The 19238-nt window shown below is 37.4% G+C and overlaps 1 protein-coding gene across 15 annotated transcripts in view; it reads left to right on the top strand.

Moving 5' to 3' along the window:
- The window catches only part of TNIK (TRAF2 and NCK interacting kinase), a 350539-nt gene that overhangs the window by 305745 nt on the left and 25556 nt on the right, over nucleotides 1-19238 (top strand). For 14 of the 15 annotated variants that reach the window (XM_056565178.1, XM_056565177.1, XM_056565174.1 and 11 more), the window contains 4 exons: nucleotides 10597-10775; nucleotides 12750-12867; nucleotides 14924-15088; nucleotides 17732-17867. In XM_056565178.1, coding sequence (XP_056421153.1) covers nucleotides 10597-10775; nucleotides 12750-12867; nucleotides 14924-15088; nucleotides 17732-17867 — 598 coding nt within the window. The remainder of the gene's footprint in view (nucleotides 1-10596; nucleotides 10776-12749; nucleotides 12868-14923; nucleotides 15089-17731; nucleotides 17868-19238) is intronic. The other variant, XM_056565180.1, reaches the window with a different exon arrangement.

Here is a 19238-nt window from a genome sequence, read left to right as displayed (position 1 = left end):
GCAATGCTGATGTGCACTCTTAAGGAATTCTGTTTCTGATTTTAGCTGTGACTGTACCAGTTGATTCACTAAGGCTAAGTTTCCACTTGAGTTTTTTGCCCAAAAACAGCCCCACGCTGTTTTTTTTTCAGGGAAAAAAAGCTGCGGCCAGATGTTAGCTGCAAGTCAATAGAAATATGGGAGTAAAAAAAAAAAAAACACCAAAGAAAACGCCATGTGGGTTTTATCTTTGCCATTTTTGCAGGTGGTTTTTATTATTTTTTGGACTTTAGAAATCCAAAAAAGGGATGGAGATACCTTTTTTAATAAAATTTCGTAGGGTACCATTAAAAACTGCAGGTACTACTGCTCCAAACATGGAGCACAATCTGCTCCATGCTGGGAACTGTTGTACTTGCATTAATAAACCGCATGGAGCAGAGTGTTCTCCATGTTGGGAGCAGTAGTACCTGAAGTTAAGGACAGATCACGACGGGTGTCACTCCTGACACCCGATGCGATCGTCCGATCTATTGCAGAGAATCGGAGCGGCTTTCTCCTGCGCTCGCATCTCTGCACTATACTCCGGCCGGCCAGTGATTTGAATATAAATTCACATCACTTATTCATATTTCCCGCTGAGAGCAGTGATTGGCTGCCACCATCCAGCCAATCACCATTCTGGGCGGAAAAAATGAATCAGTAATGTGAATTTCTATTCACATCACTGGCCACCTGGAGTATAGTGCAGAGATGCGAGCGCAGGAGAAAGCCGCACATCTCTGCAAAATAAAGGACAAAAACCAAAGAGAGCACAACGGAGTCATTTAAAAAAAAGTATGTACTAAACATGCACAAATGTTATTATTTCCGTAGAAGACAAGACAGTGCATGACTAAAAAACATGTATATGCGAGAAAGAGGATTACAACAATAGATGTGATATCACCGGCTCTGCACAGAAAGAGATCAAGTTACATAAATAATGGAATATATCCCAATTCAAGTATGAAGGGTATATGTGTGTAAAAAGATGGCATAAGCACATCTACAGTACATATATATAGCTATTGCACATTAATGGATATTGCACATAACAAAATTAGCTCATGTACAGAGCTTAACGGTGTAAACATTTAAAGAAAGTGCGATGTGCATATAACAACTGCCTATGAATGCAGCATGAAGGGATACAGACCTAATAGCAGCGTGTAAACAAAGTGCTGTGCGCTGGCAGAGACCGGGATAGCACCACTCCAACGTGCGTTTCGGATGTGAAAATAAGTAAGAGTGAAGGAAAAGTGAGAGGGTGAATGAGTGGTGATTCTATGACATGAGTAGGTAGATGATAGTAAAAGTGGTAATTGCGTTGGGAGTATGGAAAGTAAAGGGGAAACAAAACAATCCAAAATCAAAAGTGAAAAACTAAAGAAGTGCAGGCGTGAATTAGAAGAAGTGAGTAAAAAATTATGAAATACAATAATAATGAATACAGGGATATATAAATAAAGTGTGATGTGAGGGTGAATGTAAAGTGAATGACAAAATGATAGTGAGTGGTGAGGGCCCAAATAATTCCCCAATGGCCCAAGAGAACAGTAGTGTGACAATCATAATATATAAAAGGTAATATATAAAGGAGTGAACGAATGCCGATATAGTGTTAACAGGGTTTAGATATAACAATATATGGCTATAACCTACTAGTGAACATGCACATGTAAGTATACCAATGATGGTACAAAAATGGATGCCATGGACTTAAATTTCCCAAAATGGAAACAAAATCGTTGTAGATGCTCCAGAGCTTATTCTGCAACACTCCATACAGGATAGCTGACATGATTGATGTCCTGGAAATTCAAGAAAAAACAAAATAACTGTTAAAATATTTTAACAGTTGTTTTGTTTTTTCTTGATATTCCAGGACATCAATCATGTCATTCACTTTTTGCCATTTTGTCATTCACTTTACATTCACCATCACATCACACTTTATTTATATATCCCTGTATTCATTATTATTGTATTATTTCATAATTTTTTACTCACTTCTTCTAATTCACGCCTGCACTTCTTTAGTTTTTCACTTTTGATTTTGCATTGTTTTGTTTCCCCTTCACTTTCCATACTCCCAACTCAATTACCACTTTTATTATCATCTACCTACTCATTTCATAGAATCACCACTCATTCACCCTCCTACTTCTCCGTCACTCTCACTTATTTCCACATCCCTTTACTCATTTCACTTACCTCTCAGTGTTTGGCTCACTAATTTGATGTTCGGCCACACCCCCAATGTTTTTTCTTTTTTCTCTCCCCCTATGCCACATATTACTTATTCCCGATTCCTATATCTTCCCCACACATACTGTGCCCATTATGTATACACACACGTTTGTCTGTGACTGATGATTTTATACACCAGTGATGGTCTCCCTATGTGTATATTATTTTTTTCTTACACATGGTAGTGTTATCTACTCCCTATACTACACCTTTTTTACATTTATACATTGTCTTATATTGATGTAACGCACATGGACACAATCCCAAACATGTATGCAATATTATACCTTTATTTGTTAACATATAGTCATAATATCTAATTCCTTTTTTCTGTTTATCAAATTGGTAAAAATTATGACAATATTACCTATCTATACACAATATTACCTTTCATCTGCCTCCATATGTATATTTTGTCTACTCTAACACTAGTTTGCATGGCTATTTCAGTGTCTTATGGTTTATAAACACTATTCCTGTTGCCAGTGCGCATGCGCTGGTCCGGTGCTGTCTGGGATCCGGAGGATCGCATCTACGTCATGGCGGGGTCATGTGATTATTTGCATGGCCCGGTCATGTGTCGCGGCCCCTTCCGGCTTCCGGGCGATTGCCTGTGACGGCGTTCATACGCTGAAACTTTGCCACAGGTGTTAGCCACTTATCCATCAAGGTTAGTTCTCTGATTGGTGTCTTGGCAATTAAATAGACAGCCGGACGGGGATAGGACCACTCCCAGAAGAAGGTGACGTACCGAAACGTACGTTGGAGTGGTGCTATCCCGGTCTCTGCCAGCGCACAGCACTTTGTTTACATGCTGCTATTAGGTCTGTATCCCTTCATGCTGCATTCATAGGCAGTTGTTATATGCACATTGCACTTTCTTTAAATGTTTACACTGTTAAGCTCTGTATTTGAGCTACTTTTGTTATGTGCAATATCCATTAATGTGCAATAGCTATATATATGTACTGTAGATGTGCTTATGCCATCTTTTTATACGCATATACCCTTCATACTTGAATTGGGATATATTCCATTATTTATGTACCTTGATCTCTTTCTGTGCAGAGTCGGTGATATCACCATCTATTGTTGTATTCCTCTTTCTCGCATATACATGTTTTTTATTCATGCACTGTTTGGTCTTCTACGGAAATAATATTTGTGCATGTTTGGCAGATACTCTTTTTTTGAAATGACTCCGTTGTGCTCTCTTTTGTTTTTGAAATATTAGTTTGGAGTTTAAATTATACGGCCTGCACTGGTAATTGGAGTGTCACTAGACGGTAGACAAAATTTTCTGTAGCATCTTCCCAATACTGTGTCCATTGGTTTGTAAATATAAAGGACAATCTCATCGGGTGTCAGTAAAAGCAGAAAAAGGAAGAGACCACTGTGGTACTCAGCAGAAGTGGCCAAAATCATAAAAAAACAACAAAGTAGCATTTAGTAATTATAAAACAATCCAGAGCAATGAAGATAGGGAAATCTACAAGACTAGGCAGAAAGAGGCCAAGCAAGTTTTATAAGAACTTCTAAAGCGCAGGCAGAAGAAAAACTAGCTCAGTCTGTGAAATAAGGGGATAAGACATTCTTCAGATATATAAATGAAAAAAGGAAATTAAAACAAGGAATAACTAAATTAAAAACAAAGGAAGGAAGGTATGTAGAAGATAAGGGGCTAGCCGACTGCCTTAAGGAATTCTTCTGTTCAGTTTTTAAAGAAGGAAAAGGACCTCAATTAGAGAGGAAAACTAAGGAATCGTTTGATGCATGTATCTTTACAGAGGAAGAGGTTCTACGTTTGCTTTCTAAAGTGAAGACCAATAAATCACACTGGGATACATTCAAAATTATTAAAAAAGCTTAGTGGTGAGCTAGCAAAACCGATAACAGATTTATTTAACCAATCAATGGTAACAGGAGTCGTCCCGGAAGATTGGAAATTAGCAAATGTCGTGCCCATTCACAAGAAAGGTAGTAGAGAGGAATCAAGCAACTATAGGCCAGTAAGTCTGACATCAATAGTGGGGAAATTAATGGAAACCCTACTAATGGATAGGATTGTGGAACATCTAAAATCCCATGGATTGCAAGATGAAAAACATGGGTTTACTTCAGGGAGATCATGTCAAACAAATCTTATTGATTTTTTTGACTGGGTGACTAAAATAATAGATGGCGGAGGGGCAGTAGACATTGCATATCTAGATTTTAGTAAGGCTTTTGACACTGTCCCACATAGAAGACTTATCAATAAACTTCAGTCATTGAGCTTGGACTCCAATATTGTTGAGTAGATTAGGCAGTGGCTGAGTAACAGACAACAGAGGGTTGTAGTCAATGGAGAATATTCAGAGCAAGGTCTTGTCACCAGTGGGGTACCTCAGGGATCTGTACTTGGACTAATATTGTTTAATATTTTCATTAGTGATATTACAGAAGGTTTCGATGGTAAGGTATGTCTTTTTGCTGATGACACAAAGATATGTAACAGGGTTGATGTTCCTGAAGGGATCCGCCAAATGGAAAAGGATTTAGGCAAACTAGAAGAATGGTCAGAACTCTGGCAACTGAAATTTAATGTGGATAAGTGCAAAATAATGCACCTGGGGCGTAAAAACCCAAGGGCAGAATATAGATTATTTGACACAGCCCTGACCTCAGTATCTGAGGAGAGGGATTTAGGAGTAATTATTTCAGAAGACTTAAAGGTAGGAAGACAATGTAATAGAGCAGCAGGAAACACTAGCAGAATGCTTGGATATATAGGGAGAGGTATAAGCAGTAGAAAGAGAGAAGTGCTCATGCCGCTGTACGGAACACTGGTGAGACCTCACTTGGAGTATTGTGCGCAGTACTGGAGGCCGTATCTCCAGAAGAATATAGATACTCTAGAGAGAGTTCAGAGAAGAGCTACTAAACTAGTACATGGATTGCAGGATAAAACTTACCAGGAAAGGTTAAAGGACCTTAACATGATTAGATTGGAAGAAAGAAGAGACAGAGGGGATATGATAGAGACTTTTAAATACATAAAGGGAATCAACACGGTAAAGGAGGAGAGCATATTTAAAAGAAGAAAAACTACCACAAGAGGACATAGTTTTAAATTACAGGGTCAAAGGTTTAAAGGTAATATCAGGAAGTATTATTTTACTGAGAGAGTAGTGGATGCATGGAATAGCCTTCCTGCAGAAGTGGTCGCTGCAAATACAGTGAAGGAGTTTAAACATGCATTCGATAAGCATAAGGCTATCCTTCATATAAGATAGGGATAGGTATAAGGCTATCCTTCATATAAGATAGAGATAGGCATAAGGCTATCCTTCATATAAGATAGGGCCAGGGCCTATTCATAGTATTCAGATTATTGGGCAGACTAGATGGGCCAAATGGTTCTTATCTTCCGATACATTCTATGTTTCTAGTACAGGTACTACTACCCTCATCATTAACACATAATTAAAATGCATTACTAATAAAAAGTTTACCAAAATGTTATTATAGAAAATATTTAAATGGCCCCTTTCCACATTTTTATTATTGTTGGCTACATTTTAAGGTCACTGTCCGCCCACATAAATTGGTCCCTGTTTAAAAATGAATTAAAATTTTGTTATAAAAAAAATACAAATTTCGTTAAATACATTTTCCATCCCTACTGCATCCTGCATTTTTTTTTTTTTTTTGGTACCCAACAAATTTTGTAAAAAACGCCAAAGGGGCCAAAAATGCAATTTCCACTCGCAAGAAACAAATACCAAAAGCAGGAAAATGCCGTGGCGTTTTATCTGCCATTTTTTCTTGCATTTTTTTGGGCCAGAAGGAAAAGCAAATGGAAACTTAGCCTTAAGATTTAAAGGGGTACTCCGCCCCTAGACATCTTACCCCTATCCAAAGGAAAGGCGATAAGATGTATGATCACGGGGGGGGGGGGGGGGGGGGCTGGTCCCTGGGACCCTTCACAATCTCCAGCCCAGCATCCCAGTTATCCGCTGCACGGAGTGAGCCACAGCCGTCACACCTCCTCCATATTAATGGAGAGGGCGTGATTACCACGGCCACCTGAAGCCTAGCACAGCTAAGATGCCCCGCGATCCGACATCCTATGACCTATTATCCTTTGGAGTTAATTATTCATGTTTCATCAGAAAATTACCTATTTACCAAAAATTCTTTAAAAATATGGTTATGTTTTATTTAATTTTCCATTATATTTTCTACAGCGGGCTAAAATAAGTAATGAAGTCACCATTTTTCACACTAATAAAGTATATTTCCAAAGGTGCTATTGTTATAAAATTTTCACCAAGTTGGTAGCAACCTAAGTAATCCATATATTTAAAAAAAATAAAAATCTAAGCTCAGAAATTAAGTTATGTAATAATGTGGAATGATACAGGGAAAAAGTATTGAACAAATGAAGAAAAGGAAATGCAAAAGGCATAAAAAGCTAAGACAACAACTGAAATCTATCAGTAATTAAAAAGCAATCCAGCCCTTTGTCATTGCAAATTAATATCAGCTGGTTCAATCTCAGCTGAAGGCGTACAAAAAGATCTCATTGCCAAGGTGTCATACAAGACAAATCTTATGACTTTCACAACCTATTTGCTGCAGAACATAATGATGGCGTCATTTCACCATAAATTTGGGATAATATACTGGGATAATATAGTGCAGTCAGATCAGAGCAAATTGAACTGTTTGTATGCCATAATACACACCCTGTTTAAAGGAGAAATGGAAGTACACATCGCCCTAAAACATCATACCAGCACTGAAGTTTGAAGGTGGGAACATCATGGTGTGGGGCCTCTTTTCAGCAAATGATACTGACAAAATTGACATAATTAAAGGAAGAATGAATTGGCAAATTTATCAAGAGATTCTTGTCAAAAAAAATCTGCTGCCATCTACCAGGATAAGGAAAATGAAATGAGGGTCTACATTTCAGCAATAAAATGATCCAAAACACTCTGCCAAGGAAACTCTCATATGGCTTCAAAGAAAGAATATAAAACTGCTAGAATGGTCCAACTAGTCGCCTAACTTAAATACCAATGAAAAAGGAAAAAACTATAGATCATGTTTCATAGAAGAGGCCCATGAAACCTTCAAGATTTGAAGCCAGTTTTTGTGTGAAAGAATGGGTCATAATCATACCAGAGCAATGCTTGCGACTAGTTTCTCCATACAGGAGGGATATAGAAGTTGTCATTACCAACTTAGAGTTTTGTACATAGTATTAAATAAATATCAGTAAGCGTGCTCATTTCACATTGTTACACATAACTTAATTTCTGAATGTATTTATTTTGATTTCTTTGTATGTCTGGATCACTTGGATTGCAATGTTAGTTTATGTTAGTAGCACCTTTGAAAATATATTTAGTGAAAAGCATGGTGTGCTCAATACTTATTTAACCCCCTGTATATTTTATAATAATCCTGAAGTATTGCAGTTTCTGTCCATTAGATTTCAAACTGCTCTGTACAGTTCTTTCCCCAGCAGTGCCCTTCTCAGCACAGAAAGAAGTACAGATAACACTGGATCCACCACCATCTGGGATCAGCATCCTCCCTCCCTCTAGAATGACCTCTCAAAAGGTCACAGAGAATTTCTAGTAATGTCACTCAATATGACTGATCGTGCTGTCCATTGTGGCCTATGTCTATGGGTCCTGCCATAAAACAATTACTAAATGCAGTTAAAAACAGCTTGGACCCGATGGCAGCTTTCATAATAATGTACTAAAATTATAATTAAAGAAATGAAAGTTAGAAAATATAAATATATTAGAAACAAAATATTTTATTAACTGGCTCTAATCGGGAAAAATCCTAGGTGATATATTAATTTTTAAAGGAACCTGCCATCAGATTTTACCATAACCAAATGGCAACGCGTTATATATTTTAAAAATCTTCTTCATCACCATCCCCGGGGACGTTCTGTCAGTAACGCTGAGGAGGTGTGATTACAGCCGTAGAAGACTGGACTAGGCTGTATAGCTCCCCTCCCCGGGGACTACTTTCTAACATCATATCCTCACCATCTCTCTGGGCAGAACGTCTCCTGGGAATGTGAGGAAGAAGATTTTACCATATATATATATATATATATATATATATATATATATATATATATATATATATATATATATATATATAATATATAAATATATAAATATATCATATTGACATGTGTTATAGACGGTTCCCTGAGAAATCTGAATGATGTGAACTTGTGAAATTGCTACCGGAACATTCATACTGTACTTCATTTAAATAGTTTATTTAGCCCTTCATACATGTTATAAGAGGCTGAAAATACTACCTCTGAATCCACATCAGAAATCCAAGGCAGTAACCTATATTTTTTTACTCAGATTTACAGTTTGCATGTAGCATTCTGGCTACCGAATGTAGTTTCTACACAAAATCCTAGTGAAAAAGCCTTGGTAGGAATATTTTTGTAAGGTTGATCTGGTCCATCCAAGAAAGTATTGTAAAAATGTGGACCTGCAGTTTTCCTTAATATATAGTTGTGCTGAAACTAATAAAATAAATTAACATAATTTCTACATCACTTTGGTTCCCTTTATCCAATACTCATTTTATTATGTACTGTTATTGATCACCATTTGCACCGTTAATTTTAAAACTGTAATTAATGACATTTTTTTTTCATTTGAGTAAAGAACACACAATGATTTGTACACATGACCCAGAATGGTATGTCTTCAGCAGTTTGTGTAAAAGCTGAGAATGGAGCAATTTCATTGACTGCCTAAGGCATTAGAATTAATAGACCTGTAACTGGTCTTGTGCAGAGTTTTCTTATCACTTTAGTATTCCATTAACATGTTAATGAACAGTAATGTAATGTATTACCGCTGAAGGTAATTACTGCTATTTTTACTTACAAGAGATAGATGTGCTTCATTATAAAAGCAAAAAATGCCTGTTTCTCCTAATACTAGTCCTAGTTCAGACAGTCTGTATTATGGCGATATCAATCCAGAAAAGTGTGTCTGTGCATAAGGCAAGGTCAACATCAAGACATTCTTCCAGTATACCTCTATGTATTAAAAATGTAATACAAATGCATTAGTGCATTTTAATCTTCATTTAGGCGTGTGTATTATTTCTTATACACTCATTTTATAGTAACATAGAGTTGCATTGTATTGGTTATCTTATGCAACATAAACAATCACAGAAATCTGTTCTACACCCATACCTTTTTTAGGAGGACTTCTGTTCATTGCTCGGTCTTATGGCTGACCACTATATTAATCTTCCGTGCGTCATGATAAAAATTGTCTGGAAGGCAGCGTCTATATTCGAGGGCCATCTTTACATTTTAGATTAAGCCCAACAATGGGTCCCTCATTGGTAGGTCAGGACCATCAAATAAAATCTTTAGTTACCAATGTCTAGATTTAGATTGTACAAGGAGTTTGAAGATAATGCATGTACATTTCACTATCTATATATATATTAATTTAGCTATAGAGATAAATGATGGGTCTTAGGGAGAAAATAACTGTAGACAACAATAGAAATGTTAAGTATGTCTGGGTGTAAATGGATGTGGTGATGTTCAATACTTTTTTTTCCTTAACCCCTAATCGAATGCATTGGCGGCGTCATTGGTCACAAATATAGGGGGAAATGGTAAGACCAATGGTGTGTTTGTCTTGTGCATGTTTTCTTCCACAGATTCAGCAAATTCATCATCTTCAGAGTTCTCATGCTTCTTCACAAATTCACCTACATTGCTTTACAAGCATGACCTGTATACACACAATATATATAATCTGCGCTGGCTATGATGTCCCGGTGGAGAAATTATGCTGTGTTATAATCATGGCTAATTCATAGTAAACTGGGAAAAGTATTGTTTATTTCAAGATTCTCAGATAGATACAGTAGTCAAATAAATATATAGATATATATTACATTGTGTCTTTTGAAAATAATTTTAACTTCCTGAGATATAGAAGCACTAAAAGTATTTTCCAGCTTACTATGACAAACTATTCAAATATTTCACAGGACTGTATCCATCTGCTATACGCAATAAGCACTTTATGGTTTTAAAAAAAAAAGTCTGTAATGAAATAAGTTGTCTTTTATTGTTTCCTCTGCCTTTAACATTGTCTGTATGTCTGATAGAAATGTGTGTACTTTAACTGTCTGGCTGCTTTCTCATTGGTCATGGCACAGTTTACCTCTCACTTTGAGGAGACGTCTCAGGCACTCTGTTTCCTCATTTATTTTTTTTTATAAATAAGAACATCAATCTTTTTACAGGACTTGACTGCCTTAGCAAAAGAGCTGAGAGAACTTCGCATTGAGGAGACCAATAGACCAATGAAGAAGGTGACAGACTATTCTTCATCCAGCGAGGAATCTGAGAGTAGTGAAGAGGAGGATGGTGAGAGTGAGGCTCAGGATGGAACTGTGGCAGTAAATGACATCCCTCGTCTCATGTAAGTACTCTTACATCATACAGCTGGTAATGTACTCATGGCAAAAGAAAAATGTGGGTGGGTTTACATATATCTGGCATAATTTCACCAACTATTCATGCAGTCACTATTGATTCACCAAATGTACAGGTGCCCATAGGTCCAACACCATGCCCCATGTCAGACTATGACATATATGAATGTACTTTTGCTGATGTAGTTTTCTTAAGAGGACTCGGTGATATTTTTTCGTTTGTTATTCCTTATGCTGCCGGGGAGAAAAAAAAACATTAACCTGCCTTCCACAACTCCCCTGATGCAGCTGATATCGCCATGCCATTCTCCAGCCCCAGTTCTCTTCCGGTGTTTGTTCCCGGCGATGTCCCGTCTTGTTTGCCGACCCGTTACATTGACACTGCAGCCCAGCCTACCACTTGTCAATGTGGGACATCACCGCGGCTGGCGATTTTCTGAGCTGCAGTGTAATGTGTCAAGCGCCGAAAGAGGAACAGGGCTAGAGGACAGGACAGCGATATTGGCAGCTGGAGTTCTCCTTTAATTTCATTATGTATAACTCAAGGCATAGCATAATCATAGATTTAAGTTGTGATATACTACATACCTATAGATAGAAGTGGAAGAGTAGTTACAGTAGTTCATATGGTTGAAAAAAGGCAATAGTCAATCTATTGTCTTTTTTTTCAACCTATATCCCTATTCTGTCCCCAAAAAAACATTATAAACCCATGCTGATATAGGGTTATACATCTTTTTTCATTAAGGTACTCCAATGTCTCTTAGAAAACCCTCAAACAATTTACATACAACAGAGATTAAACTAACAGGCCTATAATCACCAGAGTCAACTTTTGGTTCCTTCTTGAATGTTGGTACCACATTTACTTTATTGCCAGTCCTGGGGAACAGACCCGGTCTTTATAAAGTACTTGAATATTAGATTTAGAAGTCTGTCAATTACTTAATTCCCTTTGAATGCTGGCCATAAATGCCATCTGGACCTGGTGACTTGTCGATTTTTTTTTTTTTCCCCTGGGTTAGACAGGGGAGTTTACCTTACACCTGACATATTGTTTTCCTGTGAATACAGTGAAGAATGTATTTTAATATATTCACTCTTGCTCATCACTATCAATAATTTCTCCCTCATCATTTTTTAAAGAAGCAAAGCTTTCAATTGTAACCTTTTTACTATTTTTATAGTTTAAGAACTTTTTGGGGTTTGTTTTACTCTCTTTGGCAATGAGTCTTTCTTTCTCCACTCTTCCTGCTTTTATCTGTTTTTACATATTTCCCCCCCCCCCCTTTTAATGCTCTTTATTGCCCAATATAACATGTACAGTAGTTGGTGCCTTGTGCACCAAAAAGTCCATTGACATTAACTGTAGGTTAACCTCTACAGTTGGGTTAATACTAGCATAAGATATCCATATTATAGTCACAAGTTCAGGTCCAACCAGTGGTCTGACTTCCTAAACTGTCAGCTGTAAGTTCAAGTCATCAGACCTGTGGATAGGCCAGAACTTAGTCATAATACAAACACAAAAATGCTAAGCTGATTCTAATCTAAGGGTATGTTCACACAGGTACGATTTTCTCATGAAAAAACATGAAGTTGATGCATATTACTGCATCAAATTATGCAATCAAAATAATGAATTGATGTCATTCTACATGGTAGCACCCCAGCACTAACCCTGGCTTATAGAAATCCATGGCACATCCCTGTACACAGACATTTTGCCTGTGTGCACATATCCAAAGTGTAAAATGTTATAACACTTACAAGGTGCACAGTGTAAACCTATTATTGGACAACCTTTTCCACCATAGCTTAAAGTAGAAAGGGTTTATTATTCTTACACATTAGGGATGTCATAAATGTTTATATTGTTTCTGTAGGGAATATCAATGCTCAGACGTAATTCACACAGACCATATTCAGTGGTGGCCTGACACTTTTCTTTTTGTATGTAGACCTACTGGAATGTCTGGAAACAATGAGCCATATAATACAGGGACACAGAATGTTGAAAACTCTCAATCAGACTCCTTCAGAAGTAACTCAAGGGAAGGGACTTTAATGATACGAGAGGTAAGAAGTTAAATTCTGCATTCACGCCACTTCTTTTACAGGGACCAAAGTTGGTTTAGAATGTAAATTGATTCCCCTTCTAGAAATTGTATGGGCAGGGATATTTCATATATTCTAGCTGTTAGCATTCACTTTGGTAGCCATTGATCCTTATGACAGCTATACCTAACAAAGATGTATAGGCAATGGCTAACCAGAATGGAAACAGATATGTCACATTGACAATAACAACCTAGAAAGTACCGTACTATACAGCAATGCGGCTACTCAGAATCCTTTAAATGCTGAGGTTACTAAGTATCTGTGCATTTAGGGAAGAAGTTTTCTAAACACACTGGAATAAGACAGTAATGTATTAATGAAGATGGCACATCTGACATTCTTGTTATATTTCTGGTTTTGATTTAACTTCTCATCGATTACTGGAAAATAGCCAAGACGTGGGAGTGAAAAGGCTTAGCCATCTCCCCGTAGATTTAATTTCAAACTTCTTACTTGCCTGAATTTTTCTTTAATCATTTTATAGTTTTTTAAAAAAAAAATTCAGGAAAAAAATTTCTCAAGACAATGTCAGCAATCTGGCAAAATAATGAATGCCAGGAACTATATGTGTATGTGGCAGCTGAGAGGATCAGTATTTCATATTCAGCTTTTCATTAAATGAATGTCAATCCTGCTAGTGCATGTCGGAAAAGAATTGTGCATAGCTGACAACAAAAGAGCATTCGCTACTTGAACGTTCATAATTTCAACCTGGTAAGGGTTGCATTCTGAATTTCTATAAATTTCTAGAATTAATATGAATAAGCCTTCAATTCCTGTATCACATTCATAGCAATAGTTTCAATAAAACATATAGCACCCAGTAGCTCTTTATAAGATGTACATCATTGTTCACTAACTATAGTTTCTCCTGGCAGCCTACATATGGATCCCTATGTGTGCTGCAGGTACTTTTGTGCAGGAGGACATAGCATTACACTATACATTAAAGAGCCTGGTGCACATAGGTATATGGTAATATGTCCCGTGGCTACATTGTCTAATGTGAACACAGTGCAGCTGAAAGCCTTATAATATGAAATGTTGTACCACTGCTCTTCATACTGACCAAAACTGTATGCGACACCTTGTAACCAAAGGATACACTGAAAATAAAAAACAAAAAGCAGGTACTTCTGGCATTGATGGATGTAGTTAAAAAGAAGGAAGACCAGTCCAGATAATAATTTTATTAATCCTATGCAAAATGGCACCTTTTTAGGTATGAAGAACCTGCTATTTTATTGTATAAATATTATTCTCTCGGAATTGTGACTGACAGTAACACAAGACTAAACTATAGTTGTGTGATTTGATTTCTCGGTTGCAATCTTATATTTTGGTGATTTGGCTTTGGTTTTCAGTCTGCAACGCAAATTACTGTACTGTACTGTGAAATGTCACAGTGTAAATTCATTCTTGAAACATATATTCTTTTTATTGTGTGCCCTCCTGTCCTTTAAGGCAAGTTTTGCATTCGGGCCCCCTGCCTGTAGTTCGTCATAGTTGTGTACTGGTGGTATGGGCTGGTATCCTCTTAGGACTCTATCAGGCCAGATTCAGCCTCCATAATAATTTCCTTGATCATTTTGATGATTATAATCCATTCAGATGGGTAAGATTTCAAATAAACAGTATACTTGCATTCTGATTATGTTGTGGTCATATTGGTTGAAAATACTAAGGTGTGGGTGAGCTACATTAATGTTCTGCATAAGCGGGTGATAACCAATTTGTTGTTTGCAGATTCATTAGCATCATCAGGGACAAAAGGGTTGATAAAAATCCTGAATTGCCTGCTCATATTCTTGTGAAATGCATTTCACTGCATGTAGACAGTTTGTGTGCTTAAGCTACTCTATTGTATACTAAAATAATTAATATTATTACTTTATTCTTCTTTATAGCTTCCCAGTTATGTTTCTAAGACTTAACATGCTTGGTCTTCTTTACATGTTCAATTGAAGAACTTTTAATTTTAATGTTCCATGTACTTTCCTTCGTATCTCTGCAGACATCTGGAGATAAAAAACGCTCTGGCCATGCAGAAAGTAATGGTTTTGCCGGCCACATAAATCTCCCTGACTTAGTTCAACAGAGCCACTCCCCGGTGGGTACTCCAACTGAGGCTTTAGGGAGAGGTTCAACGCATGCACAGGAAATGGAGACTGGGACTGAAGTAGGTGGTGGCACTACCAAACTAACCTTAACGCTTGCTGGCTAACTGGTTATGAGTATTAATACTGGTGTAGCTCTACATAAATGAGCATCATTTTCTAACCCTATTAATGCATGTTTTGCAAGTACTTGCTGGAATAAATTTTACATCTTATCCCCTCTGCTGCATATAATCTTTGTAGTCACAGTGCAGAGAAATGTGATTGTAAGGTTCATAGAAGTTATCCTGACAGTATTAGAACATTGTTAGCCCTGGTTTTAACATTGTGAACTTGGAAAAGTGCAACCAGTCAGAACTGTATATTTTCATCTACAAACTAAGCAGCTTTTTTGTTCAGTGAATTTTATTCTTGACATAAACTAAACTACATTTTTTTTAAAGGGGTACTCCCGTGGAAAACTTTTTTTTTTTAAATCAACTGGTGCCAGAAAGTTAAACAGATTTGTAAATCACTTCTATTAAAAAATCTTAATCCTTCCAGTACTTTTTAGGGGCTGTATACTAAAGGGAAATCCAAAAAAGAAAGGCATTTCCTCTGATGTCATGACCACAGTGCTCTCTGCTGACCTCTGCTGTCCATTTTAGGAACTGTCCAGAGCAGCATATGTTTGCTATGGGGATTTTCTCCTGCTCTGGACAGTTCCTAAAATGAACAGCAGAGGTCAGCAGAGAGCACTGTGTCATGACATCAGAGGAAATGCATTTCTTTTTTTTTAATTTCCCTTTAGTATACAGCCCCTAAAAAGTACTGGAAGGATTAAGATTTTTTTTTAATGGAAGTGATTTACAAATCTGTTTAACTTTCTGGCACCAGTTGATTTAAAAAAAAAAAAAAAGTTTTCCACGGGAGTACCCCTTTCAGGATGTGTTTTTTTTTTTTATAGCAATCAAGTGATGACTTTAAATAAAATATTTTAAAATGTTACCCATAGTAAATATATAAATCAACTATTTTTCAAATATAAAAATCTAAAAGTTACATTTATAATGATGGCAAAAAAAATTATTTCTTAAAGGGGTCTTCCCATCTGAAAGATTGTATTTTGCAAATATTTATAATGATCCTTCTTACATCCTTTCAAATATATGTAGGGGAGATTTATCAAAACCTGTGCAGAGGAAAAGTGGTTGTTGCCCATAGCAACCTCTGAGATTTCTTCTTTAATTTTTAAAAAGGTCTCTGAAAAATGAAAGCAAGAACCTGCTTGGTTGCTGTGGGCGACTGATCCACTGTTCCTCTGCACAGGTTTTGATAAATCTCCTGCATGGGCTTTTGTCTTGTTGATAGCACTGAGCAGTGGTCAAGGCTACGGTCCACTAGTACTACTCTCTTGAGCCGTGGTTGGCGGCGACCTCTTCTGGCTGCTGTAAGTGCAGGAACCCTTATCTGTATGTTTACTTTACTAGTGACAGCTGCCTGACTTCTTATGGAGGGGGCCCTCATAACTGAGCATCTGTCCCAAGCCAGTGCAAGGATGATAAGAGCAAGTAGGGGATTAAAGTGTGTTTGTGACTATTTGTGTGTGTGTGTGTGTGTGTGTGTGTGACTGTGTGCTCCTGGCCTGACCTCTGTAGAAGCACCCTCTCGTCCCAGAGCCAAACCAGAAAGCTGCACTAAGCCTGCAACAGCACAGCAAGGTAAAGAGATAGATGGGAATAGCCCTTTAGGCAGAGAAACTGAATAAATTTAGTATCGTAATTTTAATGACCCACAGAATAAAAATAACATTAGTTTTACCGCTTATTGAAATGTTGCATAAATGAAACACCCTAAAATTACAAAAAAAAAATAATTTTCATCGAAGTAATATATATCTGTAATATATCTATCTATCTATGTGTGTATATATATCTTGGAGGACCAGGAGATAAAATTTCTGTCATTGAAAGGAGTCTTTCAGCTGTATTTACCGCTATTAGGTTCTACAGCTTGGCCTTCACTCCCAGACCCTTCTTGTACAGGTCTCTGTATGTCAGTCAAGAAGGGCCTGGGAGGTGAGGCCAATGGAGAAGGCATGGCAGGTTGTTGTACTTGAGCCGCTTTGGCTCTTGACATCTGGATGAGGAAAATAAAAAGGAGGTTTTAGAAGTTTGGCAACCACCATTAGCTCCAGGAAAGGTAGAGTTTTCTTTTTTACCCTAAAAGCTATTCAACAATGTCTGCAGCTTTTAGCAGCAAATACGGATTAAGTGTATGTTCACATGAACGGGATCAGCTGCATATTTTCTGCTGTTGATTTTGGTCCCCCTTGACTTTAATGAGTTGCATCATGAGAAAATATGCAACAGATCCTGTATGTGTGAACGCACCCTAAAGTGATCTTTAATGGGTTGTTTCATATAGCATTCTATGTGGTTTTTGTAATAAAACTGCACACTTATAAACATATTGCGTAAAACTGCACTTACAGTAAAGGTGGTGTCCACTGAAACCAATTAGGTCTTAGAATAGTGTCAGCTATTACCAGAAATATCACTGACATTCAAGTAAGTAATGATAAAACTTGAGAAGAATGTTCCTGTTCCCAGCACTTGGATTTCTTTCTGCTGCATATACATTTATTGCAAAAATACATTATTTTTAGTTATGCATGACCCACTCATAACATTAAGTATTGACCTTTACCATTTTAACCATTGTAGTATGGCATGGGAAGCACCACCAAATCATCCTTTACTCCATTTGTTGATCCAAGAGTTTACCAGACTTCCCCTACTGATAATGACGACGATGACGATGATGACGATGATGATGATGATGAAGAGTCTTCTGCAACAGGTATTAGGAAAAATGGTTTGTACTTAAATAAGTTGGTACCCATCTTGGAGCCAACAGGTAGGTAGATAGGCAACCTGCTTAGGAGTATGTTTAATTTATTGGGATGGCTTAGCCAATTGAATGCTAGGAAGAACTGACATGATGGTTGCTTCCTTTGTGGTGCAGGAATAGTGTTCCAGATTACTTTGGAGACTCATGTTCTACAGTATCTTTGCAGTTATGTACTACAAAAAGGCCAACACAACAGGAATGGACAATAGTACCAATACTGTGTGTATAGTGGGCAGAATAGGAAGTCCCTGAGGTGCAACATGAGCCAGTGACTACAGGGCAGGGATTGGTGTCAGAGAACAATATCATATTTGGTAACTTCCTTTGTACAAACTAGAAAATAGAAATATAGAATGTGTCGGCCGATGATAAACATTTGGCCCATCTAGTCTGGCCAATAATCTGAATCCTATTAATAGTCCCTGGCCCTATCTTATATGAAGGATAGCCTTATGCTTATCGAATGCATGTTTAAACTCCTTCACTGTATTTGCAGCGACCACTTCTGCAGGAAGGCTATTCCATGCATCCACTACTCTCTCAGTAAAGTAATACTTCCTGATATTACTTTTAAACCTTTGCCCCTCTAATTTAAAACAATGTCCTCTTGTGGTAGTTTTTCTTCTTTTAATAATGCTCTCCTCCTTTACCGTGTTGATTCCCTTTATGTATTTAAAAGTCTCTATCATATCCCCTCTGTCTCGTCTTTCTTCCAAGCGACACATGTTAAGGTCCTTTAACCTTTCCTGGTAAGTTTTATCCTGCAATCAATGTACTAGTTTAGTGGCTCTTTTCTGAACTCTCTCTAGCATCTATATCCTTTTGGAGATATGGTCTCCAGTACTGCGCACAATATTCCAGGTGAGGCCTCACCTGTGTTCTGTACAGCGGCATGAGCACGTCCCTCTTTCTACTGCTTATACCTCTCCTTATACATCCAAGCATTCTGCTAGCGTTTCCTGCTGCTTTATTACATTGTCTTCCTACCTTTATGTCTTCTGAAATAATCACTCCTAAATCCCTCTCCTGAGATACTGAGGTCAGGACTTTGTCAAATATTTTATATTCTGCCTGACGGTTTTTACGCTCCAGGTGCATTATTTTCCACTTATCCACATTAAATTTCAGTTGCCAGAGTTCTGACCATTCTTCTAGTTTGCCTAAATCCTTTTCCATTTAGCGTATCCCTCCAGGAACATCAACCCTGTTACATATCTTTGTGTCATCAGCAAAAGGACACACCTTACCATTGAGACCTTTTGCAATATAATTAATGAAGATATTAAACAATATTGGTCCCAGTACAGATCCCTGAGGAAC

Source organism: Hyla sarda, chromosome 3, assembly GCF_029499605.1.
Source record: "Hyla sarda isolate aHylSar1 chromosome 3, aHylSar1.hap1, whole genome shotgun sequence".
In the NCBI taxonomy this organism is placed as follows: domain Eukaryota; kingdom Metazoa; phylum Chordata; class Amphibia; order Anura; family Hylidae; genus Hyla; species Hyla sarda.
This window is presented reverse-complemented; position numbering and strand designations above follow the sequence as displayed.